Source organism: Rattus rattus, chromosome 4 (genome assembly GCF_011064425.1).
Source record: "Rattus rattus isolate New Zealand chromosome 4, Rrattus_CSIRO_v1, whole genome shotgun sequence".
In the NCBI taxonomy this organism is placed as follows: Eukaryota; Metazoa; Chordata; class Mammalia; order Rodentia; family Muridae; genus Rattus; species Rattus rattus.
Window position 1 is genome coordinate 88,039,661 of NC_046157.1, and position 27,154 is coordinate 88,066,814.

The 27,154-nt window shown below is 50.1% G+C and overlaps 1 protein-coding gene across 6 annotated transcripts in view; it reads left to right on the top strand.

The window, feature by feature from the left end:
• The first annotated feature begins 8,929 nt into the window (after positions 1-8,929).
• Ranbp3 (RAN binding protein 3) overlaps positions 8,930-27,154 on the top strand; it is a 37,921-nt gene continuing 19,696 nt past the window's right edge. For 2 of the 6 annotated variants that reach the window (XM_032900771.1, XM_032900772.1), the window contains exons 1-3: positions 8,931-9,077; positions 20,437-20,492; positions 26,735-26,935. In XM_032900771.1, the coding sequence (XP_032756662.1) occupies positions 9,056-9,077; positions 20,437-20,492; positions 26,735-26,935 (279 nt within the window). In that variant the 5' untranslated portion in view covers positions 8,931-9,055. Of the gene's footprint in view, positions 9,078-20,436; positions 20,493-26,734; positions 26,936-27,154 lie in introns of all 6 variants that reach the window. The other 4 variants (XM_032900775.1, XM_032900776.1, XM_032900770.1 and 1 more) reach the window with 3 other exon arrangements.

Here is a 27,154-nt window from a genome sequence, read left to right on the forward strand (position 1 = left end):
AGCTACACCTCCATCCTCTCAATGGGAGAGATTCTGAGCTGGGGACCACCCCTGACCATGCCCCTAGCTACATAGTCTTTGTCAGGACCTCTGGAAGAACAATCCGAGCTCTTAACCACTAGGCCATCTTTCCAGCCCCCCTGGCTCCCTTTTCTTTCTCTTGCTTTCCTAGTGCTGTGAGGCTGCAGGGAAGGAGCTCAGAAGGAAGCCAGTGTTGGCCGACTCTAGCTTCTCTGAGCCAGCATGCCCATGGTCAGAAGCGTGAGTAGGGGGAAGTGATTGCTGAGTTGGGTGACTCATTCTATCTGTCCTCATTCCTGAGCTGTGGAGTGAAGGTTCTAGGAAAGGATGGGTTGGTAGTAAATGGCTTGCCCAGCAGGAAGTGCTGACATCACAGTGGGCTACCTGACTGAAACTTCCCAAGGTCATCCCCACACATCACACGGCGATGAAGTCCCCTAAATGAAGAGTCCAAAAGAAGACTCTTGGCCTACATTGTGATTGACAAGAGGAAGAGAGGCGGACCTGGAGAGATGGCTCAGTGGTTAAGAGCACTGAATGCTCTTCCAGAGGTCCTGAGTTCAATTCCCAGCAACCAATGGTGGCTGGCAACCATCTGTAATGGGATCTGATGCCTTCTTCTGGTGTGTCTGAAGACAGCTACAGTGTACTCATATAAAATAAAATCTTTAGGGGGGGCTAGGGATTAATGGGGTGTCCCTGAGAGCAGTAAGCTACATGATCCTCACTGGTATGTATGTATGTATGTATGTATGTATGTATGTATGTATGTATGTATGTATTTGGTTTTTGTTGTTTTCCCCTGAGACGGTTTCTCTGTTTGGCACTGGCTATCCTAGACTTCACTGTAATCCAGGCTGTCCTCAAACTCACAGAGATCCTCCTGCCTCTGCCTCCCAAGTGCCGAGGTCAAAGGTGTGTATCTTTTCACATCTTTTTTGGGTTTATGAGATTACAGGGTGTTTCTCCAGGTGCCTGGGATGAGTTGGGAAGAAATAAGTCAGGAGCCACAAGGCTCACACATGGGGCTTAAGAGGGGTCTCAGTCACTGTTGTATCATTGTGAGGATGTCTGAAATCACTGAAGGAAGACCCCAGACTCAGATAATATACAAAGACAATGAACGGCAACCCTTCTTCGAAATGGAGACCCTCAAATGAAGACACACAGGCCTTCTTGCAGAAGAGTTAGGTGATGTCTAATGAGATGGGTAGGGCCAAAGTGCTGACCTTAGTACAACTTGGACTGACTTCTGTGTTAGTTCTACATTTAGAGAGTGGGTTAGGGGATCTAAAATTTCATTGGTGGGTGCTGTGGCGGGCACAAGGGTTGGCTTCTGATTGGCTCATGTTGGGTAGTGAGTGGCTTCTGATTGGCTCGTGTCGGGTAGTGAGTGGTCTGCATTTCAGTGTCATACATGTTTAACCACAGGATGAGCTAGGGCTGCCCAGCACGGAGGGTCTGGGATAAGGTATTTTCCTGTTCTTGTAGGTATCTCCAGGTTTTTCTTTGGGAGGGGGATTTCTGATCTTGTTCCTGGAATTTATGGTCTGTTCTGGTATGTATATGAATCCACTGTAACTGTCTTCAGACACACCAGAAAAGGGCATTAGATCCATTACAGATGGTTGTGAACCACCATGTAGTTGTTGGGACTTGAACTCAAGACTTGTAGAAAAGCAGTCAGGGCTCTTAACCACTGAGCCATCTCTCCAGCCTGGCAACTCTTAACTGCAAGCTGGCTTACTGTTTCAGAGGGTTAGTCTGTGAGCATTATGGTTGGAATAGACAGACAGTAGCTGGAGAGTTACAGTGGGCTTGCTGTGGGCTTTTGAGTCTCCTCTGACAAGGCCACACTTCCTAATCCTTCCCAAGCAGTTCCATTAACTGTGGACCAAATATTGACATATGGGCCTGAGGGGCATGCTCTGACACCACAGGAGGAGTCTTTCTATAGTGAACTGGACTACTAATAAGAACCCAAGAAACTGCAGGTTTCGGGCACATTTGCACCCGATTTCTCTCTGTAAATGCACGGTTGTCTTTGAGCTGCGCCTGGGTCCAGTGAGGAGTGTCTACCACACGACAAGCCCCAGGTCTGATAGGCCAGCCACCCAGGCTGAGTGTGTTGACATGCTGATGCAGATGATCCTAGCAGGAGGTAGAGGCAGGGGGGTCAGTTCAGAGTCATCCTCAGCTATACAGTGAGTTCGAGGACAGCCTGGGTCACACGAGCCCCTCTTTCAAGTAACAGTAGTTACGGTTCTGTCTATGCTGGCATCCGTTGCAGCAAACATCACTTGTATTGAAATTCTTGATGCTTCAGGCAGACTCTTGGAGCTTCAGGCTTGACATTGTGAAGAAATGCACCCACCTCACAGGGGACAGCTGTGTGGGGAAAGAGGACACGGGAAGTCACTGTCAAGCACTTCACAAGGATGTTGGCATGAACACTAGGCTGCCAATAACCACAAAGCCGAAAACCTCTGCTGTGGGCCTCACCCTTACTTAGCCTTTGGACAGATAGAAGTCAGTGGTCTGTTTCTGCAATTCAAAAACACTCACCCAGTTGACACAAGACATCAATGACACAGAAGTGAGTAAGGAATGGCTGTTGTCTTAGTCAGTGTTCTGTGGTGTAAAGAGACACCATGACCACAGGACAGCATTTAACTACAGTCCATGGTGATCACAGTGAGAAGCATGGTGGAATGCAGACAGACACGGTGCTGGAGAAGGAGCTGAGAGTTCTACATCCTGACCCACCGGCATCAGGGAGAGACTGTGCCACACTGGTCAGACTTGAGCTTATAAAACTTAAAAGCCTAACCCTAGTGATGTACGTCGAACGAGGCCACACCTCCTAATAGTGTCACTTCCTATGATTCACACATGAGTCTATGGGGTGCAGAGTGGGGACAATTCCTGTTCAAACCACCACAGCTGTTAAGAGGCTAAAAACCTAGTCCATGATAGTTTGGCTCTGGACCTGCAATTTTCCAAACCTCTACTGCCTGATGTTCTAACCATCAGTCTTGTGGATTCCTCCCACAGGGGTGGATTCTCCTGCTTTCTGTGAATCTCAGTTCCCAGGCTCCATTCCCTTACTATGGTTGAGATCCCCTCCAGCCAGAGTGGGGAACAGAGTGGCTAGTTCAATGCATGTATGATGGCGAGACTGGATTGTGTGGAGGGTATGTATGCCTTACTGCACTGACCTCACCTCACCATTCATTTCTTCTTGGATTCCCAGTCCCAAGACTCTGAACGGACCCTTGCCTCCCCCTCTCCATTCCCGTCCCCCTCCCCATCCCCCTCCCTTGAACAGTGCACCCTTGTTCTGAGGGACTCTCAGGTCTGAGAAGCTCTCCGAGGAATGAGGGAGCCCTTTAAACACCGCACAACCCTGATGCTGGCGACCATAGCACTAAGAGATGTCACCTAGACGGTCTACAAGTCCTGGGCAGGGTCTCTGCATGCAAGCTTTAGGACGTGAGTTCAGCTCCCCAGAACCCACAGAGAAGCCGGGTGCACGATCTCTCTGTGACCCTAGAATTGGGGAGCTGGCTCAGCGCGGCTGTGTGATCCCAAGTCTGCAGTTCGTTCGCCCCAATAGCTGAACAGCAGTGCTGCTGTTCTGGGGCGCACGGGGGCGCACGGGGGCGCAGGGACTGCAAGGGCTCAGGGGTACTCTTGGGTAAAGTGAGAAAGACACCTGATGCCAACCTTTGGCCCCTCTTTGACGCCCATGTACACGCATAGGCGGGCGTTCATGTATGTACGTACGTATGTTCACGAGCTGACTCTGACTTCTCAGTCCTCTGCTGCCCCAAAGTGGTCATTGTGTGCAAAACCACTTCCTGGATTCATGGAAGTTTGGACTTGGGGTCTAAAGACCCCGCAGATTCTGTCTGCATATCGAGTACTACAGGAAAAGGTGAGGTAGGAGTGAAGAGACACGGGAAACCTACCCCAAATCCTGCATTCTCCTGTCTCTGAGCGGAGCCTGGGCAGTAAGCACTCTCTTCCCAGCTTTGTCCTCAGCCTGTTGCAATCCCTCTTTCGCGAAAGCACACCTGCCATCTCTGACCTCCCTGGGCAGATGCCGGCCTTGGGAACAAACGAAAGACAGCATATTCCAGCCTCAGAGTCGCCAAGACTTGTCCTCCCTTACCCTGATTAACAATTGCATTTCTCCAGGTGCAGATGGCTCCTGTCCTTAAAGAAAGCAGGAGACAATGTCCTTGAAGTGGTAAAAGCACACTCTTTTTTTTTCTTTTTTTCGGAGCTGGGGACCGAACCCAGGGCCTTGCGCTTGCTAGGCAAGCGCTCTACCACTGAGCTAAATCCCCAACCCCAAAAGCACACTCTTGAACTATGGGAAAGAAACAATTAAGTGTTTCCAGGCAGCTGTGATTAATCCGTTTGTAAACTATACTAGTTTCTGATAATGGAAATAATTAGTACTCTCAGGTCAGGAAGGTCCCTTTCCAGCTGGGAGGTTCTGCCTCCACTGTCTGACAAAGGTTATTTGAAGGACAGCACTCTCCCCGCCCCAATCATGTATCGCCAAAGCTCCAGAATACCAGCTTGCACATACTCCTATATATGTCTCAAGCCCCTAGACTCCCGCATCGCATCCCTAACCTGCGCAGCAGGGAAGGTTTGCGATCCGGGTCAGGCTCTACAGATAAAGACTTTGTTTTTTTGTGTCAGACTCACAATTCCTGATGGTCTCCTGGGGTTCCTGTGAACTGGGCATAACAGGAGGATCCCAAAAGTTTGTGCTAGCCTGGGCTAGAGTGAAACCCTGTGTCAAAAGCACAACCAGCCAGCGCATGGCAATAAAGGCATTTGTGCACCTTACACTCCAGGGCTCAGGAACTGGGGCAGCAGGGTCTGAGGGTAAAGGTCATCTTTGACTACATAGGGAATACAGGCCCAGCCTGGTGATCCTGTCCCCTGTAGGAACCGCTATATACTTCCGCTGAAGATGCGCTATGTTGATTGACACATGTCCTACTCCAGGTGAATGGACCCCCATTTCTGGTTGAGGAGCAGGCCCAAGAACTTGAGCTATTTCTTTTCCTTCTCCCCCCCCCCTTTCCTTTCTTCTTTTCTTTTTTTAGATTTGGACTCATGGAGTCCAGCCTGTCCTTAAACTCACTGTGTAGTTTAGACTGACCTTGAACTCCTGATGCTCCTGTCTCCACATCTCCAGTGCCATTTTATGTGGTGCTGCAGATGGAAGCCTGGACTGTGGGTGACTGTACTGCTGACTCAGCTACTGCCCAGATTTCAAAACCCCCACAGTTCTCAGTCACCAAGAATTAGTTCCTGGAATACTGGCTGAGTTGAACTGAGGCCTGAGAGGCAGGAGGTCACTGACCACCCACAGCAGAATCAACTCATAGTGTAAACCTAGGTCTCTGGGTCCAGAGCTCCTCAAAAGGCCATTGCTGAATTCTATGGAGTAGGTCACACGGCATCACAGAACATGATGTGTAGCATGGCTTCAGATTGTACAGAGATTTATTAACACAGAGCCACAGGGATGACAGCACCGTTGTTAATTTTCAATTCTAATTTACTCCTGTGCTGGAGCTCTCCCTGGAGGGAGAAGGTGCCATGCCTGGCCACTTACACTCTTGTAGACAAGAGTAGCAAACTATTGTATTTAAAGTATATTTTTCATTTTTAAAATTTGAATTTTAGAAAATAATATTTAAATAAAACATTTTATTATGTGTGTCTGTACATGGGTTTGCTCATGTAAACACAGTTCCTAAGGAGGCCACAAGAGGGCATCAGATCCCTGGGAGCTGGGCTTACAGGAACTTGTGCGCTGCCTGACATAGGTGCTGAGAGGGAACTCCGTGGTTTTCCCCAAGAGCAGCCAGTGCTCTTAACCCCCGAGTTGTAGCTCCAGCCCCTTTATCTAGAATTTAATAACCTGTTTCCTTGTTCAGTTTACTAAAATCTTTTTGTTATGACTTGGGGCAGTGGTTCTCAACCTGTGGGTCAGACTCCATTTGAGGATCACATATCATCTATGTTATGATTCAGAACGGTAGAAAACTTGGTGATGAAGTAGCAACAAAATACTTTTACGGTTGTGGATCACCAAAATATGAGGATCTATATTAAAAGGTTGCAGCACTAGGAAGTTTGATATCCAATAGTTTAACTAGTTTAGAAGTTTATTGTTTTATTTGTTGTTGGACTCGATCTCACAGAGATGCACCTGCCTCTCCTTCCTGGGTTCTGGCATTAAGTTCTGTGACAACACAGTGACACCGAGTCACCGTACAAGGCTCATACAGCAGTCAGGAAAACATCATAGTTATGGAAGGTCAAGGAGTTGGAGACAGGGCCACAGAGAAAACGGGGATTTAGAAGACCTGGAGAAATGGCTCATCTGGTAAAGCATTTGGACTGGAGTTCAAATCCCCAGCACCCATGTGAGAAGTCAGATGGCTGGGAGTGCCCATGACCCTAGCATGGTTGGGGGGTAGAGAGGGGAGTGAGGCTGAAGCTTACTGACCACCAGCGTGGTGCCAGGCTCAGTGAAGGAGGCTGTCTGAGGTGAATAAGCCAGACACAAAGAACAGGCCCCCAACTGTTGCATTAAATAAGAAAAGCACCATTCCATGCTAGCGCCAGCTACTCTCAGGCCCCAGTAATCTTGCCACCTTCATGGCTAGCTCCATGCAGAGACCACCCATCTCATAATTTATCAGTCAGATTTATATCAGTAAATTCTCAACCCACAAAATGCCAAAACGAAGAACTCAGAGCCAACTAATATTCATATAAGCTGCCCACTTAGATTTGACAAATTGTCCTGTAGTAATCCATCCCTTATATGATATTCATAGCTACCTGTGGCTATTTAAGCCACATGGGTCTGGGTCATCCTTCTCTTCCTCCATCTTCCCTCCTTCTCCCTTCTCTCCTATCTCTCCCTCCTCTCAAAAACTCTCAGCCCGCCCTCCCTTCCTTCTGTCCAATCACAGGCTCCAGCCTTGTCTTTCACCTACCCTCACCTGCTTACAGAGCAATTTACACCCAGCAGCCCCCACTTCTGCATACACACTTGCTGTACCCATCATCCACACTCACATGTATGCGGACACCACACATACACTAGGGAGACAGAAGACTGTGCTGTATGCACACGTCCATGTTCCCATGTTCCCATGTTCACAGGAGTTAGAAGCTGATGCAAGAGGAGTATTGGAAACTCCAGGCCAGCCTGAGCTATGTAATGGTACTCTCTCAAAAACCCAAACCGAAAAAACCAATGAAGCCAGGTATGATGGTGACATATGTTAGCCTAGCTCTCTGGATGTCCAGGCAGGAGGATCAGAAGTCCATGGGTATTCAGCTACAAAGCCATTTCGAGGGCAGGCTGGGCTACATAAAATCCTACCTTAAAAATTGGAGAGAGAGAGAGAGAGAGAAAGAGAGAGAGAGAGAGAGAAAGAGAGAGAGAGAGAGAGAGAGAGAGAGAGAGAGAGAGAGAGAGAGAGAGAGAGAGATTTTTTTATACTGGTGACCCCAGAATTTGGGAAGACTGGACTACACTGTGGTAGTGTCTCCCTATCTCACAAATCTATAGGAGTATACCCAAAGATTCAAAGCATGTAGTAAATTGCTTTAGGTGTTTTGTCAATATGCAAAGGTCAATTTAGACCTGGTTTTCCACTTGCACTCCTTTCTTTTAACAAATTTTACATTTATTTGTGTGTGTGCTTGAGAGTGTATGCACATTGCGTGCCCGGGAGGACAACTTGCAGGAGTTGGTTCTTTCCTTCCGTCATCTGGATCCCAGGGATTGAATTTAGATCATGAAGCTTGGCAGCAAGCCCCTTTACCTGTTGAGACATCTCATCAGTATTAGAGCTCGGCCTAGAATACCTCCGTGAGGGGCTAGGCGTCAGGGGTGGAATTTTGCCAGAATCCCCCATACAGGGCTTGGGGGTACCTTACTAGCATGTTGGAAACACTGGGTTCCACCTCAGCACTTTGAAAGCAAACACAAAACCAGGACTAAGTAATAAGAGCATTTCCTACTCTTTCAGAGTACTGGACTGGGTTCTTAGCACCCACAGTTCAGTTCCATGATAGCCAGCCTTTTTTGGCCTTTCTAGGCATTGCACACACATAGCACTCATACACATACAAATACATTTTTTATTACATATTTATTGTTTGTTTTTGAGTCACAGTTTCTCTGTGTAATCCTCGCTGCCCAGGATCTCACTCTGTAGATTAGGCTGGTCTCAGATCCTCCTGCGTCTACCTCCTGAGTGCTGGGATTTTTTTTTTTTTTTTTTTTTTTCTTTTTTTTTTTTTGTTTTTTTTTTTCAGAGCTGGGGACCGAACCCAGGGCCTTGCGCTTGCTAGGCAAGCGCTCTACCACTAAGCTAAATCCCCAACCCCTGAGTGCTGGGATTAAAGGCGTGCGCACCAATGCCAGGTCCAATGCCCAGATAAGAGTCTAGTTTTATTTGGACATCCTGTGTCTGAAGTCTAGGGTGCCCTATGACTTTGCTTCTTCCCCAACCATCGCAAATGGCTGTGTGAAAGATATCAGTCACTCTTTCCTGTACGAGAAATCGCTTAAAAGTTAGTTTACGCCAGAGAAACAAACAGGGAAACTGGCTGCATACAAGACAGCAAGCAGCGGCACGTTTCTTCTGCGCATGTGTGGCGCTCGGACATCCTCCCACCTCCCACCTCCACCTTAGTACGCAGTCAAAGCTAGGACATCAGGACCAATGGCAAACTGATGCTACCTGTGCGCGTGCGTGCTACACTAGCCACACCCCCTCCCCTGCGGGCGGGAAGAGGCGGGCGGAGAACCGTTACTGCGCAGGCGCGCGGCCGGAGCGCTAGCTGGTGCGAGCAACCCTCTTCCTCGTCCGGGCGCTGGCTAACGGGATGCGCAGGCGCAGAATTCTCCCAGCAGAAAGCAGGCTGAGCCCGGGGGCCGGGCGCGGGGCCTTGTGGGAGGGCTTAAGGAAGTAAAATGGCGGACCTGGCGAACGAAGGTAGGAGAGGCGCCGTCGGGGACCAGCTGTCGGCGGGCGGGCGCGGGGCGGGAAGTCGAGGGAGCCCCAGAGTCCAAGGGCGAACGCCTCAGACTGTGGGAGTCCGGCTTCATTCGGTCTGAGCACCCAACGGGTCCCCCTACATGTCGTCTGGTCCCCGGCCCGGTTCCTCGCGGCAGCCTCGGCTTCTGCCTCCGCCCGGCCTCGAGGCTCTTCAGCGGCTCCCACCACTCCACGCCTTCAGGCCTCGCACCCCGCCCCGGGAGCCCAACGGGCCTGAGACGCGGCCCCGCGGCCTCGAACGTGGCGAGACCTCCGGGCCTGCTCGCCGGCCCAGCCCGTCACGGTCCCTTTCCCGGTTCCCTTGCCTGGTGCTTGGGCCTCCATCCCTGGCCTGGCCTCAGGTCCAGCTCTCCTTTATTCCCGCGAGGTTCTCGGCCACCCCGACCTGTGACTTGCACCCCGAGATCTGCTTAAACCCGAACTGGGCGTTCCTATTCCCGCCACTGGCTTCTAGGTCCTTTGAGGTGCACCTGATGTCCCCCATTTAGGCCTAATCACGTGATCTTGAAAGTCCTAACTGCTTCTTCACATCCCGTTTTTATTTTTGACACTGTGAAACCTACCCTGTGGAGTCCGAGATCTCATTTAAGTGGTTTGAATATGGTTAGACTATCCAGTCGCTGCAGAACTTGCACTTCTCTTCCCACCAGTCTCTCAAGTCCTTTGGGGTGCAGCTTATGTCCCCTAATTTTGGATTGGCCACCTGATCTGTAGTTCCTAATTCAGTGGTTCTCAATCTTCCTAATGCTGTGACACTTTATAGTTCCTTATTGTGATGACCCCAACCATAAAATTATTTTTGTTGCTACTTCATAACTGTAACTGTTGTGAATGGTAATGTAAGTATTTCTGGAAGTAGACATTTGCCAAAGGGGTGGCAACCCACAAGTTGAGCACCGATGTTCTAATTGCATCTTCACACCCCCTTTTGCCCTGTGAGCCCTCCCTGTGGCCCTGACTCCTCACCCGAGCACTCTGGACCATGTAACACTTTCCCAATCTCATAGTCATCCTACAGCCTGATGTTCGATGTCCTTTGATGTTCTCCCTTGGGGGCTCTTCTGGGGTTGTAGTTTTGGGACTTCAGAGGTCTATTTTTAGCCCTGTCCTTTCTTCCCTAACAACTACAGGCATGCTGTTAGCAGGGACCTGGTACTCCACTATGCAATGACATGTGGCCTGAGGTTTCTGTAGAACACGCAGGGACATGGGGTTCTTCAGAGAGTGCACTCAGCCCTGGGAGGGACTGGGTATTAGGAGGTGTTTACACTCAGTCTCCATCAGGCCTGGAAAGATAGGTGTAGGTAGTAAGTTACTAAAGGCAGGTTAGGAAGCAGAGCTGTGTGAATCAGGGTAGTCAGGGCAACCCCCAACTCTTACCTATTTTACCCAAGCTTTTGGGGATGAAGGTGGTAGAGGGAGCCAAGGAAGTAGAGATTGATGTGATGTACTTTGTGGGTGTGTTTTAAATGAAGACTCCTTTTAAAAATTATTAGGGGATTTTTGATTGTTTGTTTGTTTGAGACAAAGTCTTATATAGCCCAGATTTCTCTCATATTTACTGTACAGCTGAAGCTAGCCTTAAAGTCCTGACCCTGCTGACTACCTCTCAAGCTCTGGGATGACTGGTATGTGCAGTGCTGGAGGTCTCCTTTAGAGTGGGTAATATCCTGTATAGAACAGAATCTGCTCCCTGAAAACCCCCATACTTCAACCTGTTATGGTCATCAATAGGAACTTCTCTCTTACCCAAAACTTTGAAGTGCCCAGGAGTCCTTTCTTGTTCCTACCTCCACTGCTTCCAAGGGGGCCTCTTTCCCTCCTGCCTCTTCTCATCCAGCACCTTAGCCAGAAGCTGGAGTATCCTCCTACACGGATCTTCCTCTCTGACCAGTTCTGCTCTGACCTACCTTCCTCTTCCTTGCTGGGATCCTGGATTTCCTCTATCTGGAACCCCCCCCTTCCCCCATACCACCCTGGTGGTCTGTTCTTCATGCCACTTTACTCATGAGGAATTCCCTGACCAAGCCACGCTCTGCTGGAGCAGAAGCACTGCCAGGCATCACTAGTGGGCCCCTGCTTCTGGAGCAGAATTTGATACAGAGGCTATTCCATGGAAAAGGAAGTTCTTGAGTTCTTGGGGAAAGGAGGTTTATTGGTGAGGATTTTCACTGAAAGTGAGTACACTTTGCCTTGGAGTACAGTTTGCATTTGTTCCCTGGGACTCAGTCTTGTGTTGCCCACATACTGTCCACTGTAAATTGCTCACTGCTTGTAAAGTTATAATGGAGAATGTTTGGTTCTCAAGTTTGTGCCTAGGAAGGGCTTAGCCTACCTGTTGTTTATCCTCTGACACTACTTCTGTCAGAGGAGTTGAAGTGTTTGTGTTTCACATCCATCATTTCTGAATCAGTCATTTTTGTGTTTCCAGAATACTTCATCTCTTGAGTATGTTCGTAGCATGATGTTTGATGTATTTTTACTTTCGTAAAGTAGGTATATGGTGTTGACTTTCTTTTGAGACAGGGTGTCATATAATCCAAGCTGGCCTTGAATTTGCTGTGTAGCAGAAGAAGGCCTTGAACTCCTGATCTCCTGCCTCTATTTTCCCAGTGTTAGGATGACAAGTGTTTGACTGAAGTGATGCTAGGAATGGAGCTTTGCATACTGGGCTAGCACTCGGCCTCTAAGCCTCAGCCCTGTTGCTTGTGTGTTTTGAAGCGTTGAAACTCACCCTGGAGTTAGGAGCTCCTTTTGGCTGTGTGGGTCATGTCTTCCTGGGCCCAGATCCCAAGTCCCTGCCTTCATCCATTTCATATCTCTCTGCCATGGGCTATCTGGTCTCAGGCATTCTGAGGTAGTAGCTGTCTAATATGACTAGGCATTTAGACTCATCTCCCCCCTCCCCCAGCTCCCAGCCCACTTCAGTGTATAGACGCTTGATTTCCATCCAGAATGGTGCAGGGTAACCCCAGATCTCTAGATCCCTAGGTCCTTGTACTACCAAGGGCAGACCAGGTTGTAGCGCTCTACTCTAAACAGTTCAGGTGAGGTGTGCCCTGCTCATTTGTAAGGAACTATCCTCAGTTGTGGTCCAAGTCTGTATCCTGCAGGTTCTCATTGCCATGGTGATCTCATGGTAGGACCAGCAGTTCTCACAGCTGTGGAACTTCTGTAGCTCATGGCTTTGAGAAATCCCCTTGCACTGCTTCTCTGTGTTCTGTTTTGGGAGTCCTTCAACACTGGACAGAAGGACAGTGCAGAAGACAGTTTTGACTGTGGTGGAGGAAGGGAGAGAGCACAGAAGAGCAGGATCCCAGAAACTGGCTTGTAGCTATTCAGTGGTCAGCTTGTCCTGACTGGGTCTTGTATGTGCATAATGGGAACTCAGCACATTGGGCTGCACAGATCTGTCCTGTGCATTTTGTGCTTAGCACCACAAGTGGTTGTGTTTGAGTGGATGATAGTAGCACACCCTGTCTCCCGTTTCCTGCTTCAGGGCTATGATTTCCTAAAATACTTCCGCACACAGCCCCACCTTAGGAGTAGGAGTAACTGCAGAGTTATCTCCCAGACAAGCTAAAGGGTGACAGGGTATGGCAGGCACATGCTCTATCCTAGAGCAAGCCAGGCTAGTGCTTTCACTGTGCCTTGAACTGAGGCCTCAGTTTCCCTATTAACAAAATGGGAATGCAGATCATAGTCTCCATCTCATGGTGCTGTAAGCCTTGATGAGTCTCTGCCTTCGATAGCGAGTGCTCACTGGCATTTTGTGTTCCCACTCTGGACCACCCTGGGCAATTCAGAGGCTCAGTGGGGGATGAGAGAGGAAAAGAATGAAAAGTGCTGGGGGATATGGTCTTGAGTTCCATCTACAGTTTTTCATGGATGAATGGAAGGGGTGGATAAAAGGGAGGAGGTAGAGTAGTGAGTCTTAAGTTGTGGTGTCTCTATTCCACTGACATGACCCTGATGGCTGACATGACTGAGTGGCTGATGGGAGCCCAGGAGGTTCATATCTGCCCTCTGAATCCTGTCTGCCTGTCATTGTCTGATTTTGTATCTCAGGGTTTTTCAACCTGGACACTTTTGACATCTGTGGTCGACTTCTTGGTTGTGGAGGATGCTGCCCTAGGCATTACAGGTCCCTGTAGCCAGGTATCCTGTCTACTGTGTGGCCTCAGGTGTCACCTGTGACCCTGTAGAATTGGGCTTGGCTCTTGGCCTCTCTACTTTTCATGTCCTACACTTAGCCTTTAGATCAAGGGACGGACATGGCTATGTGCTGACATAGATGGATGACAAGTGGTCCTGAGTGTGTCTTTTGACTCGGCCCTGTGCTTGGCCTGGACTCTGCTTCTCTAGCAAAGGTGGAGTGGTGGCAGAGGGGTTTCATAGCAGTTGGGGTGCAGAACCTTTACCCTCTGAAGAAAGTGTCGGTATGGCAGGAGCCTCTTGAACTTGTCTGCTCAACTGTTGGCTTGAAGAGAGAGTCAGAATGGAAGGGGTGGAGCTTGGAGAACCCAGGCCTGTCGTCCCAGCGCTGGGGAAGCTCAAGATAAGGCTACCACTATCCATAGTGATTTCAGGGCTAGCCTGGACAGCTTAGCAAGACCCTGTCTCAAAATTCAAAAATGGGGAAAATAAAAACAATGCTTGGAGCCAGGCAGTGGTGGTACACACCTTTAATCCCACAACTGGGGAGTAAAAGCAGGCATATCTCCAAGTTTGAAACAGACCTGGTATATAGATCAAGTTCTAGGACAGCCAAGGGTGCACTGAGAAATTCTGTCTCGTGAGAGCCCCTCTCCCGCCTCCCCCCTGCTCTGTCCAAGCCCCCAAATAAAAAAGAACCAGGAACAGGTGAAGAAGGGAGTTCAGTTCAGGCACAGGGCCTGATAATGTAGGAGAGTCTGTTAGCTTTCCAAGATGCTTACTTTCCACCACTCCAGATTAGTGGCAGTGGCAGTAGAGTGTCTGCCCTAACTAAGGACCTTTGTTCCTGCTGTCTCTGCACAGGCCTCTTCCCCTCAGAGTCCACTCAGAGTGTGGTGGAGAGAAGCCTATAGCTTAGGGTGCTGGAACAGAACCCACCCTTGCCCTTTCACTGTGCCCTGGGTGTGCAGTGCCTGCCCTCTCAGCACTGACTGCCAGGTCCATGCCGAGGCTACTGTCCCTTCTCGTAGGAGCTCATTGGTGAAATACAAGCCACCAGTTAGGCCACTTTTTTAGAGATGGTACATCCAGAGAGTTTAAAGATCTCCAGGAAGGCAGAGTAGAACAACATAGACAGAAGTTGTCACCTTACCTGGGGCACAATGGAGGAGCTGCTGTCTCCCAACTTGGCTTCTACATGTGTTTTTTATTAGGAAGTGGCCTAAGATTCTACAATTGCAGGGAAAGCAGTTTTCTAACTTGTCTGTATGGACCGACTTGCACATTTGGGGTTTGCTGGGGCTGGGGGACAACTGCTACTCCTTCTGTAGAGAGACTGTATGCCCCTGGACACCTCAGTGCCTACTGTGCTCCTCTGCACTGGTGTGGCCATTTGCCTGCTTGCCTGCTGTGTGCTGGTTGAGTTTCTTTAACTTCCTAAGGGCCCGTGGTAACTGGAGGACTGTGTCTGTCCTTGCCATGCCATCACTCAGAAGCTCCGCTGTATCCATGGTCTGAGGACTACTGCAGGGCTACAACCTCATAATGACCTCACCAAGCTCCTGCCAGGTAGCTGGGATGACAGGCCTGTGCTGGCAGGCTCAGATACTCTGTCTGTTTTTAGAGACAAGGTTTTTCTGTGTGTAGCTCTGGCTGTCCTGGAACTCACTTTGTAGACCAGGCTGCCCTTGAACTCTCTGGAGTGCTAGGATTAAAGGTGTGTACCACCACTTTTTTTTTTTTTTTTTTTTTTTTTTGTACCACCACTTTTTAAAGATAAACACATATACACACACACACTCCCTCCCTCCCTCTCTGGCTGGGGTGTGACTGGTGAACACTTGTTTAGCAGTTGCAAAAGCCCTGGGGTCACCAGAAATTAGGTCAGTTCTTATTCTTTCCTGTCCTTTACTCCAGATAAATCTTAGAAATTTCTCCTGACTCCTTTCTCACAGGGTTGAGGGTCTTAGCAGCCTTTGCCCCCATGCGTGAAGGTAATTATAGCCTTGAGTCATATGCTGACATGGCAGTGAGTCCTACTGCCAAAAAGTTTGAGAGCCAGAAAGGAGCCTGGATTTATACATTGTCTGCAATGCAGGGCATTTTGCCTGGGTTCAGCCAGCAACTCCTGTCTCATATCAGTTCCTGCATCTGGAAGCTGGGTAAGAAGTGAGATCTGTGATGGGTTTCGGGACAGAGCTGTTCTGAGTGACTGCTTCTCAGGAGTGTGGGGATACATGTTGTTCCTGCTGGCTGCAGATCAAGATGTTCATGTTCTCTGTGCTAGCATAGGATGATTGGTGACTTTTGTGCCCCCTCTTCCCAGGGCATTAGCCACATTCACTTACCCTCTTTCACCAAAAGAATCAGCAGGTTAGGGGAGACCTGAGCACCCCAAAGATCTGCCCTGTGGCACCAAGGAGAGTTGTGTCAGAAGCTGGGCTCTGTTGGGTGATGCCATTTGCCCCAGTCAAATGTGACCAGGTGTCTAATGTGGGCAGGCCCCTGACCTTCTTTTTTCCTGTGATATCAGGATAGGTTGCTGATCTTGCACGTGCTAGAGCTTGCGGTTGGTGGCTCTCCGGTCCTGTGCTTTGTGAGTGGTGGTTCTCCCCATTCCCCATCTGCCATGCCCAGTAAGTACCATGGGCAGCCCCACATGGCAGTGAGTTTATGGAGTCATACCGTGAAGGGCAGCTGCCTGCCATCTGAGCTTGAGGTGGCCTGCCCTCCTTTCAGTACCATGACTGATGGCAATTCAGTGACAGGCAGGATGTCAGAAGTGCAGCCCCTCCCACCTCTTGGCACTAGCCACCATGATGCCTCCTATATTCTAGGCTCATGTGACTTCTGTGAGAATGTTCTTCTCCATGCATGTTTGCATTTATGTTTGCTTGGTTCTGGCTTCCCTAGTTAGCTAATAATAACTCCTCCCTACTGCTGACCTGGGGCCTGGCACCTACAGGGTCTCACCTCATTTTGTCTTCCCTCAGAATCTGCCTCAAGGTTCTCTGGGATTGCCAGCCACCAAGCATTGCCTCAAGCATACCATTGTTGGTCACCTGAAGGCTGTCTTTTTGTGCATGACCCATGCTTCCAGTGATTTGTCATGTGATCTTAGATGTGATTGCAGTGACAGGAACTGACACTGCCTTGGAGTCTGCAGTAGGTCATTGTGTCCTTATTTACTCTTCCCTGTGTCAGAGTCACCAGGTCTGCATGGCTGAGGCCTTGAATGCACCCACACTCCTAATGCCAATCTTAGGCAACTGCCCAGCTCTATGTGTTCTGGGGCCTCAGATTTCCTTCCAGCTGGGCTACTTTCTACATAGCCTTCCCTTGCTTTCACTTCACTGTGTCTGTCAGGCCATGCAGGGCACTCTTCTGTGTTTGTTAAACTGAGGCACTCTATAGCAGTTCCCTTTTATGAGCTCACTGGGGTTTTGCCAGACTTAGTGTGAGCAGGCTCTTCCTGGGCTGCAGGGACAGCAGGATGGAGGAGGAGCTGACCCACTGGGCATGCTCCCTCTCACTTCAGAGGTTAGTCTTTGGCTGAGGTTGGAAGTACGGAGGAGTAGAGCACCCCTGTGGCCAAGGCCTCCTTGGCTTGTGCTATGCCTCTTGGACACTCAGTAGTGTGACACTCAATACCTGGCCACAGTAGGAAAGTGACATCAAACACAAGTGACATCAGCCACAAGTGGAGTGCTGCTCCCACTGTTGTGGCAACTGGGGCACAGGGCGAAATAACTGTAGAAAAGGCAAATGGCGTGCTTACCCAAGCAGTGCCTCTCCCAGGTTCTCTATCAGGCCAGCTAGGATCTTTGAGAGAAGTGTGTGTCACAGGAAGATGCTTCAGGTGCCACCCTGTTGGTCAGGGCCAGGAAGCCTGAGACACGTAGGTCAGAGGCCTTCTTATTCCCCACCATGGAGCTCACAGGGGACCAGTGACGATGACAAGTGGAGACTTGTACTGCAAGGGTTTGCCTCTGCCCAGTGCAGATTGTTCTCACGGCAACTGGTAGCTGGCATTTGTCACTGTCCTCACTAGTGGCTGACTCAAAGTCCAAGGTGCTGGAGAAATATTAACCAATGGTGTTCTTGGATGAGGAGATGGAGGCGCCTTGCTGACATGATGCTGAGCCATTTGGTGGCTTCAGCTGTGAAGACTGTCTAGCAAGTGATGTGGCTTCAGGAGACAGCTATAAATTACAAGCTCTTTCTGCCCTTCTGCTTGTGGACCCTGCTTTGGTGGACCCAGGCCCCAAAGTTCCTCCCAGGTGTTTGTCCTCCAGGGGGTTAGATGATAGCTGCTTTGTTCAATATGCTCGGGTGGCTGACTGCCCTGCTGCCTCTTATGCAGTGTGTTAGTGTAAGCATGCACATGAGTCTGAGAAGCTGGTATAGCCCATGGAACTAGTAGCTGTTTGCTGGGAGGACTGTGCTTGTAATGTCTGTGAAGCTCTGTGTGGGACAGAGAATTGAAGGCTCGCTCACTCGCTCGCTCGTGTCCCCAGCCTCAGGACTCCTGGTGTACATGCACCTTCCTCTCCTGCCCTAGCCTCTGTCCATCCCTTCTGTGCTGCCCTGGAGAGAAGAGAGCTGAGCTGTAGCCTGCACTGTCACCCACTGTAGTTCTGGAACTCAGCATTTAGTAAATATCCGTGAGGTTGCATGGAGTCATGTTTATGAAGTGAAGTGTTTCCTCCCGCCCCGCCCCCCCCTCTCTCTCTCATTTTTAAAGTTCAATTACATGTGTGGGTTGGTATACATGACTACAGTGTTGGTGGAGCCCCAAAGAAGGCATTGGGTCCTCTGGTATGAGCCACCCGATATGGGTGCTGGGAACCAAACCTCAGTCTTCTGCAAGAGCAGGTGCTGTGCTAAGCTGCTGAGTGGCTCTCTGGCCCCTTCTGTTCTGTTTGTACTTAGGACAACCTTCAGGACAGGCCTTTCATCATGTGGGCTCCACAGTCCAGTTAATTTTTGCAGTTGGCATGAAGCATCTCACCATGCTGAGCCATCTCACCAGCCCTGTTGTTTGTTTTTGAGGTAGTCTCATGTATCATGTAGTCATCTTGAACTCCTGATCTTTCTGCCTCTACATGTGGTTTTTGTGGTGTTGGGGATGGATCCCTGGGCTTTGCATGCTAGGTGGGTGCTCTGCTCATGGAGCCACATACCTTGCTTTGAGAATGGATAGATTTCAGGTGTTACTTTGTGGGCTACAGACCTTTTGGGAGTGTGTCTTGGTGTCCCTGTACTGATGCAAGCTGAGGATACTGTCTGCATGCTGCTCTCCTGCCCTAGTAACCAGGAAGCATGATGGCTTTAAGTGTCAGCCACACCTGGGCTATGGTGACTACAGATGTGAGCAAGGAAGGTCTGGATGGTTCCAAGTGAGAACTAGGCCAAGGTGGATCTGGTCTTCATTGATGTCACCTATCTGACTGCTTATGTCCCCAGCTGTACAAGCATATGGGTTCTCTACAGCTGTTCTTATCTGATGCTGATCTCTATAGCTGATCTGATCTGATCTGTTCTTTAGGGGACACTTGCCCATCATACTGAGGGGCTGTGTTGGGGCTGCCTCTGAGGAAAGGAAGGAATGGCCCTCCCAGACTGTAGTCCCATGCTGGCTTCAGCAGCAACAGCAGGTACCATTTACTGGCCTGACCAGCATGTGAGACTGGTCAGTCCCACACAGGACCTAGGGACTGAGGCTCCTGCCATCCATAGTTGCCCTGTAGTTGACAGGTGGCCTGGAGTCCTAGCAGAAAAAGAGTGTCTCTTCATAGTTCCAGCCATATATTTATGAGGTAGTGTCCCCTGGGCTCAGGCGCTAACCTCAGCAACCCTAGAGCCTGGGTTGAGTGGAAAGGGACCAAGATGGCCAAAATGCTGGTTTCTTAAACATCTCACTGGTGCTGGGTACAGAGGCAGAGCTACAGATGGGCATTGGCCCAGCTGCTAAACTTGGGCGCAGACGTGCTGACAGGGCTCTGGGGAACTGGCACAGATCCTGTGTGGTGAGCTGCTTGTCTGCCCAGTCTTGCCCCTTTCCCTGCCATCATTTGTATCAGCTGTGGCTACAAGAGGCGTGAGCCTGGTGTATTATTTTCTGGTGGTGCTTGGATGTCAGCTTGGGCTTTAAGGCAGGTGACACAGGTGGTCACAGGAGCTTGGGGCAGTGGGGACTGAGGTGTGAGAGTGTCACTGTCAGCTGGCTGCATGTTTTAAGTTCTGTGGCCCAGCTCAGGTTCATTGTCCTGCTTCTCCAGGATTGGGTTTAGGGGTGAGTGACTGGTGTCTGTGTGGTCACAGTCTTGATATTTGTGTCCTTCTTCAAGCCTGCTCTCAAATGGTTACCTGATAGTCCCTTCCTCCCCATCTCCTGTCCACATGTGCATACCTACCGTCTCAGGCACTGTGGCTATTTTTGGCATCGTGCCTCATAAGTGCCCCGGCCCTTCCTACTCAACCTTGGGGGCATATGGTGCTAATGGGAGTTAGCACAGCCATGAAGGCACTACCAGTACTCGTCCTGTCCACTGTTTGCCTCTGGGCAGCACGTCAGGGCACTGCTGCTGAAGTCTTGTTTAATGAGTACCTGTGGAAGCCAGGTTGGTTGAGTTTCTAGGAGAGCTGTCTAGAGAGCAGAAGCATGAGGGCCAGTTGCTTGCCAGTCAGGCAGGTGGTGTACACCTTTAATCCCAGAACTTGGGAAGCATCTCTGACTGCGGCTAGCCTGGTCTATATAGTGAGGCCCAGTCCAAAAACATAGTAACAACAACAAAATCAAGTTGGTACTCAGCTTTTAGGCAGAGTCATACGATGTTCTGGTGTCTTGCACCCTGTAGCTCCTTACACCCCTGTTCTGAATCCTGAACCCAGTACTGTGCTTTCAGAAAAGGACAGGGCTGTGCCACTGGGGTACTTCCTGATGCATCTTTTGAGCAGCTTGGTGTTCTATGAACTCCTTTTTAATTTGTTTTTCTGTGTGTTGCATATGTGAGTGTTGTTGGCTATCTGTGGGCACTCATTGGTGTACTATATTAGGGTGTCTAGCTAGCCAGAAACAAAAGAGCCATGTTGACCATTCACATGCAGTGTTCAGCAAACATTGATTTTCTTTTTTCAGAAAAGCCTGCTGTTGCACCGTCCGTCTTTGTGTTTCAGAAGGACAAAGGACAGAAGGTAAGGGGCGCCGCGCACTCTGCATATATACCTTCCTCCAACTTGCTCTACCACCTAATGAGCCATCGAAGGCCAGGCTGAACCAAAAGGGGAGGGACTTTGAGAAGGAGAGAGGTTGGCAAATTCTAGACTAGCAAGTATTGTGCACCTTTTAGGGTGCGTGGAGCATACACACCGTCCCCATTCTATTCCAGTACCCCAGGAGAGTGTCTTAGTGGAGTGTGTCCCAGCCAGTGTATGTCACTGCATCTGGAATAACTCCTGCTTACTGTCCCTGCCCCTTCTCCCTGTCTATGGAGCTGACTTCTCCCTCTTGGAGGGCATATTGCCCCAGAGACTATGGGCTGCCATGTTTGGGCTTTGCTAGGTGTGGAGAGGCAACAGCCCAGGATGCCTCTGTCTTCTTGACTGTCTTTCTCAAGGCCATCATTTGTCCCCTTCTTGACACATCAGAAGACAGTGGCTGCTGGTGGCAGGACTCCCAACATGAGTAAATCCTGTGTGTTTGCATCCTGTTGGGAGGCTGGGGTATTTGGCACCTGGGCAATCAGCTAGGGCTGCTGCTGGCCTGATGGTTGTTACCACTACTGTGTGTGTGTGTGTGTGTGTGTGTGTGTGTGTGTGTGTGTGTGTGTGTACGTACACTTAGGTGAAGGAAGCTGTCCACACACACAACCCTGCCACAGTGCCTTCCAGGATAACACAGCATGAGTGGTGGTTTGAACCACTTGGCTGTACACACACACACACACGTGACACAGCATGAGTGGTGGTGTTGAACCACACAGCTCTCCGTCTCTATCTTTTGCTGAAACATCTGGAGGCCACAGGCCACAGGAGGCAGGTTTGTTTTGGTGACTGAATGGTTTCCAAAATGCCATGTGGACTTCTGTCCCCTGCCTGTGACAGTTCTGCCCTGGCATCCTCTGTGGTCTTTGATAGAAGTAGAGTCATGTGCAGATCTGTCTTGGCTGTTTTCTCTCCATGCTGGGTAATATCTGGACTTTCCTAGGCCCTCCTGCAGTCATCTGTTAGGCAGCTTTAGTTGGTTGTGCTGAAACCCCCACACAGTCCCCAGCCACCCCTCTGCTGCTTTGCAGACAGACCCATGGCAAGGGCCCATGATACTGGGACGGCTCAATGGCTCTGAGGTTTGAATGTCATTGCCTAGGGCTCCCTACACAGAACGTCCTTGCTATCTGAGCCTTGCAGAGGAAGCTCCCTGTGGGAATTGCCACAAGCCTGCAGTACAGCTTGAGGAGGATGCTAAGGGCCTGGCTAGGTGTGAGCACACCCACCAACTGTCACAGACCTTGGGCTCACTGCTTTAGGTTCAGCTTCTCCAAGAGTTCCATGTGACTGGCCTTTGGCGATGGCTTTGACTGTTTCCAAGAGTGCCACCTGTTCTTACCCAAGTCACGGGCTTACAAAGTGCTGTTTCTGCAGTCTGACCACCAGGCAGAATTGATAGCTACAGACTAGCTACACAGTGAAGACCCTGTCTCCTTATTTTGTATGCCAGCATGTCTGTGTACTGCATGTGTACAGGTGCCTGTGAAAGCCAGGGAAGGTGTTGATCCCAGGACTGGGTGGAATTAGAGGTGGTTGTGAGCTACCTGGTGTGGATGCTGCTATTTCACACAGTGTGCCTTCCTGGGAGGAATCCCTGTGCACCATTGGTTAACAAAGCTCTTTAACTACTGCCCAAAGAAGAGTGTGGCTCAGATAGAGACTTCCTAAGTTATAACTTAGGCTTGTGCTTTCCACACAGGATGCCATCTCTTTCAGGTCCTGGCCCCGGGTTACACTTTGAACAATTCAAACAGAGACAGGAGACTGCAAGTCTGGGCATGTGGGCAGATTTGCCAGAATTGTTTCTTTAGTACACCATGCTGTTACCCAGGCCATCTTGCCTACCTTATGGAGTTTTGCTCTTCTCCAGAAGAGACCTAAGGGCTTTACAGAGGCCAGGGCTTACATTGGCTATGGTGCCCATCAGAGGTGTGTGTTCCTTGGGGGGTGGGAGGGTGGCTTGTCAGTCTGGTGAGCCAACGCTCACACCTTGGCATGCTCTCTGCTTATCTCTAACAGTCCTGGGCAGCTACTACTTATCTCTGGGCTTTGTGTAAGCCATGTCTTACTTAGTTCTTCCAATTTAATGTCTCAGAAGCAGACTTATTGCCAAATCTTTATAGCAGCAGCTTGGTTGCCATGGGTCTCTTCTACCTCACTGGGAGCCAACCCCAAGACCTAGCTGCAAGGAGAGACAGTATTCTTGGCCCTGGGTCAATATCACCAACAAAGAGTATGAGACCTGGGTTGGGGATTTAGCTCAGTGGTAGAGCGCTTGCCTAGCAAGTGCAAGGCCCTGGTTTTGGTCCCCAGCTCCGGAAAAGAAAAAAAAAAAAAAAAAAAAAAAAAGAAAAGAAAAGAAAAAAAAAGAGTATGAGACCACTGTCCTTCTGCCCCAGACAGGATCAACAGGCTTCTCCCAGGAGTCCCATCTTCCTCTTCCTCTGTTGGTTTTTGTTATATTTTCATTATTATTTTGAAAATTCATAAATCCTCAGAAAAGACCATACCAAGACTGGGCATGGTAGTCCATACCGTTTAATCCCAGCATCAGGAGGCAGAGGCTGCTGGATCTCTGAGTTCTAGGCTAGTCAGGGTTGCATAGAGAAACTCCAGTGTGTGCAGTTTCAGAAGGACAGTACTAGCACCTCACCTCCACCTAGCGTCTTCAGGGGGACCTGGCAGAGGAAGGACTTGTGCAATCAGCACCTGGGCTATGGCCCTCTTACAACACCAAGAGCAGGCACTCCTGATGGAATGGCTATGGGTTTGGTCAGCGTGGAATCAAAGTTCAGTTGTCTCAAATACCACTTAAATCTTTGATGTGTGTGGTTTAGACTTCCTGATCTGCAAAGATCAAGAAACCTTTTGTCAACTGGGGGAACATGTGTCCTTCGAGTTGCCCTTGTGTGTGAGGTAGGAAGACTGCAAGATTTGGGCCAGCCTGGGCTATAGAGAAGGACCAGAGAGTTTGGTCTATGTAAAGCAGGCTATACTAGAAAGTAGTGAAAGATTGGAAGGGAGCAAGTGGCTCAGTCGCCAGCCAGGAGCTTTCACCTCCCAGAACAGATGCCTCAGCAGCTCTGTAGTGGGAGTGGCCAGTTGTCTGTGTAGCCCAGGGCAACAGGTGGCCACCTCCTGCTGTTGCTTGACCAGGGAGTCTACCCACTCCTGTTATTTTATTGTTTGTTCCTGTCATTGGATTTTAGTGTGGGGACCAGTGGCTTGTGTGTCAGCCTAGTGTCCTAGCACTGAAGCACGTCTCCAGTTACTTTTGCTTACTTATTAGTTCCTAGTAATTACTTTTCTTTAGAGACAGGCCCTCACTATGTAGTCCAGCTAACCTATAACTTAGCTGTGTAGAGCCACTGTCCTGAACTCTGTCTGCTTCTGAGATGTGCCTACTTCTAACTCTGCCTCCCAAGTGCTGGGATTAAAGGTGTGCACAACCACCATGCCTAGCTTATTTATTTTATGCTTATGTGAGTACACTGTAGCTGTCCTCAGACACCCCAGGAGAGGGCATCAGATCTCATTACAGATGGTTGTGAGCCACCACGTGGTTGTTGGGAATTTAACTTAGGACTTCTGGAAGAGCAGTCAGTGCTCTTAAACACTGAGTCATCACTCTGATACCTTATTTATTAATTTTTGAGTTAGAAATCTCATGCTTGGAGTTAGAGAGACTCACAGCCAGGTTGTGGCGGTGCACATCTTTAATTCTAGTACTTGGGAGGCAGAGGAAGGTGAATTTCTGTGAGCTTGAGGCCAGCCTGGTCTACAGTGATTTCCAGGACAGCCAGGGCTACACAGAGAAACCCTGTCTTAAAAAAAGAACAACAAAAGCAGTCTCATGTCTGCTGACTGAGTTATTAGCTGGGCGGTCATTGCTTTTAGTAATTTATTTTAGGCATATGGGTGTTTTGCCTGCACATATATTTGTGCCCCATGCTTGACTGGTGTTAAAGCAGGTCAGAAGAAGGTGTTGAGTCCTTTGGAACTGGAATGTCAGACAGTTGTGAGCTGCCATGTAAGTGCTGAGAATCAAACCCCGGCCAGTTTTCTTTGTATCATCTAGCTCAAGCTGTCCTTGAGCTCACTGTGTAACTCAGGCTACCCTTGATCTGATCCTCCTGCCTTTACCTCCTGAGTGGGAAGCTGGCATGGGAACTAGGAGTGGAACCCAGGACCTTCTCTACATGTGGCAAGTGCTCTACAATGGAGCCACAGACCAGATTATTTTGTTTTATTTTGAGATAGTCTTGATTTGGAGTCCAAGCTGGGGTTCAAAATTCTAAGTGCTGGGGTAATAGGTGTCCACCCTCCACAGATTCTAGACCTTAGATACCTGAAGATTGGTGGCCAGATTGGCAGCACAGGGTCTTCTTATCCTTCTCTGTCCCCATGTCCTCTGTATGGTGTGGGTCTGAGGCCATTGCTCTGTGTGCCTGTGAGGTAGCTGCCTCTCCTCTGTGCTTGCTGTATTTTGTCAGTGACAAGACGCAGCTGTCGGTCTTCCCTCGAAGCACTTCAGCTCTCAGAAATCAAGACTGCTCAGCCTCATCACTGACTTTGGACATCTGGTCCTCCCTAGGCAGGTGACAAGCTGTCTCCTGCACCTGTGCCCATTGTTCCTATGGCACTTGGACCTGGCTTGTTAGTGTGGTTTCCTGGGGATGACATGGCCAGAACTGGATAGCAGGCTGGCATTGGTGTAGATCAGTAATGGAAGACAGAGGCAGAACACTCGTCCCTTCCTTGTCTTTGCTCCTGGCCCCTGAGAGCCCACTCTATACCCTCCATATGACTCCAGCTCCCAGCGAGGGGTTAAATTTCACTCTGAGGGTAGCAGTAGGTGCTGGTGGTGGCCACTGTGACCTAGGAAGCTGATGGTGTCCTTTGATGATGCTGAGACCTAGGCAAAAAGTGACCTGTGTAGCAGCTTTGTAAACTCTCCACCTCTCTGGGCCAGGGTCTCACTACATAGCCCAGGCTGGCCTGGATCTCAAGGTCCTCCTGCCTCTTGCCTCTGCGCCTCTCTGTCTCTTTGCCTCTCTCTGCCTCTCTGCTTCTTCCTCTCTGCCTCTCTGCCTCTCTCTGCCTCTGCCTCCCTTCCCTCCCTCCCCCCTCCTCTCCTCCCTCCTCTCCCTCCTCTGCCTCTGCCTCTGCCTCTGCCTCTGCCTCTGCCTCTGCCTCTGCCTCTGCCTCTGCCTGCCTCTGCCTCTGCCTCTGCCTCTGCCTCTGCCTCTGCCTCTGCCTCTGCCTCTGCCTCTGCCTCTGCCTCTGCCTCTGCCTCTGCCTCTGCCTCTGCCTGCCGAGTGCTGGGATCGCAGGCTTGTTCCACTACAGCTGGCCTTGAAGGAGCTTTGATGGAGCCGTTTCTTTCCACAGGGCTCTGCGTTTGTTGTATTTTCTTTTGATGGGGGTCATGTTTCAAAGTAGCACCCATGCCACGTCTGGTGACACAGTCCTGCGTCCCAGCCACCCGGGAGGCTGAGACAAGAGGGCCCCTGGATCACAGGACTCAAGGTGACCTGGGCATCAAGACTCAAATCACAGCACAGCCCTGTGGGCAAGTCACACCCTTGAGACTTTTACTTCCTCTCTGGCAGACAGCCACAGCCATTTTAGTTACGGGCTGAGAACAACTGGTGGACAGTGCCATGGGGTTTGGGGCCCCGGATCACTGTGGAAGGACATCACCTCTGAGAAAGAGTTGGGGCCACAGGTGCTCGACCTAGAGGCCCTTAGGGCCCCCAGATCTACCACAAAGGCTGCTGGACATTAGCTTTTGTATCCTTCTCCCTTTTCCAAATAAGCTCGCACTCCGGGTGTGCGGGGTGAGCCTGGGAAAACCAGAAGCCAAAAATCTGTGGGTGTCCTGGCCCTCCTGTCACTGATGTGTCTGTCCACTGACAGCACTTGAGTGTCTGGCTGAAATGGCTGAGAGCAGTCGAGCACCATTGTTCTGAAAGGAAGCTCAGACCCTTCTTGCCCAAGAGCCCTATGCAGAAAGGCAGAGGTAGGGACAGGGCCCCTCCCCCTCTCCAGTGGCCTGCCTTGTCCCCTGGGGCCACACCACCTATAATCCCTGACACTTATCCCTCACCCTTCCCCACAGTGTGGCCTTTTCTGTACATTGAAGGAAAATTGTCTTTTTTGCCCCCCAGTCCTCCACAGAGCACAGAGACTTGCCGGAGTCGGGAGAGGAGCCTCAGGGGGAGGCTGAGGCGCCCCGCCCTGATGCAGGGTACCCCGAATCCACTGGGGAGCATGCCTTAGACCCTTCTGCCCCTGCTAGCGCTTCCACCAGCTCTCCTCCGCTCCCCGCTCCTGCAGCCCAGCCTCCTTGTGTGCAAGAACTGTCAGGGGTAAGTGCCCACAGCCCACCCTGCACTCCATTCCCTGGCCTAAGTCCCTGTCTCTTCAGCCCCAAGACCACTTGAGGCATCTGGGAGGGGACAACAAGGACTGACTTTGCATACTTACAGTCATGCCACTGACCAGACAGAGCAACCAAATCCCTTCTTATTTCTACACAGTGAGTGAGGGGTCTGCTTCCTGGGAGATGGGAGGGCCCCCAAGAGGAA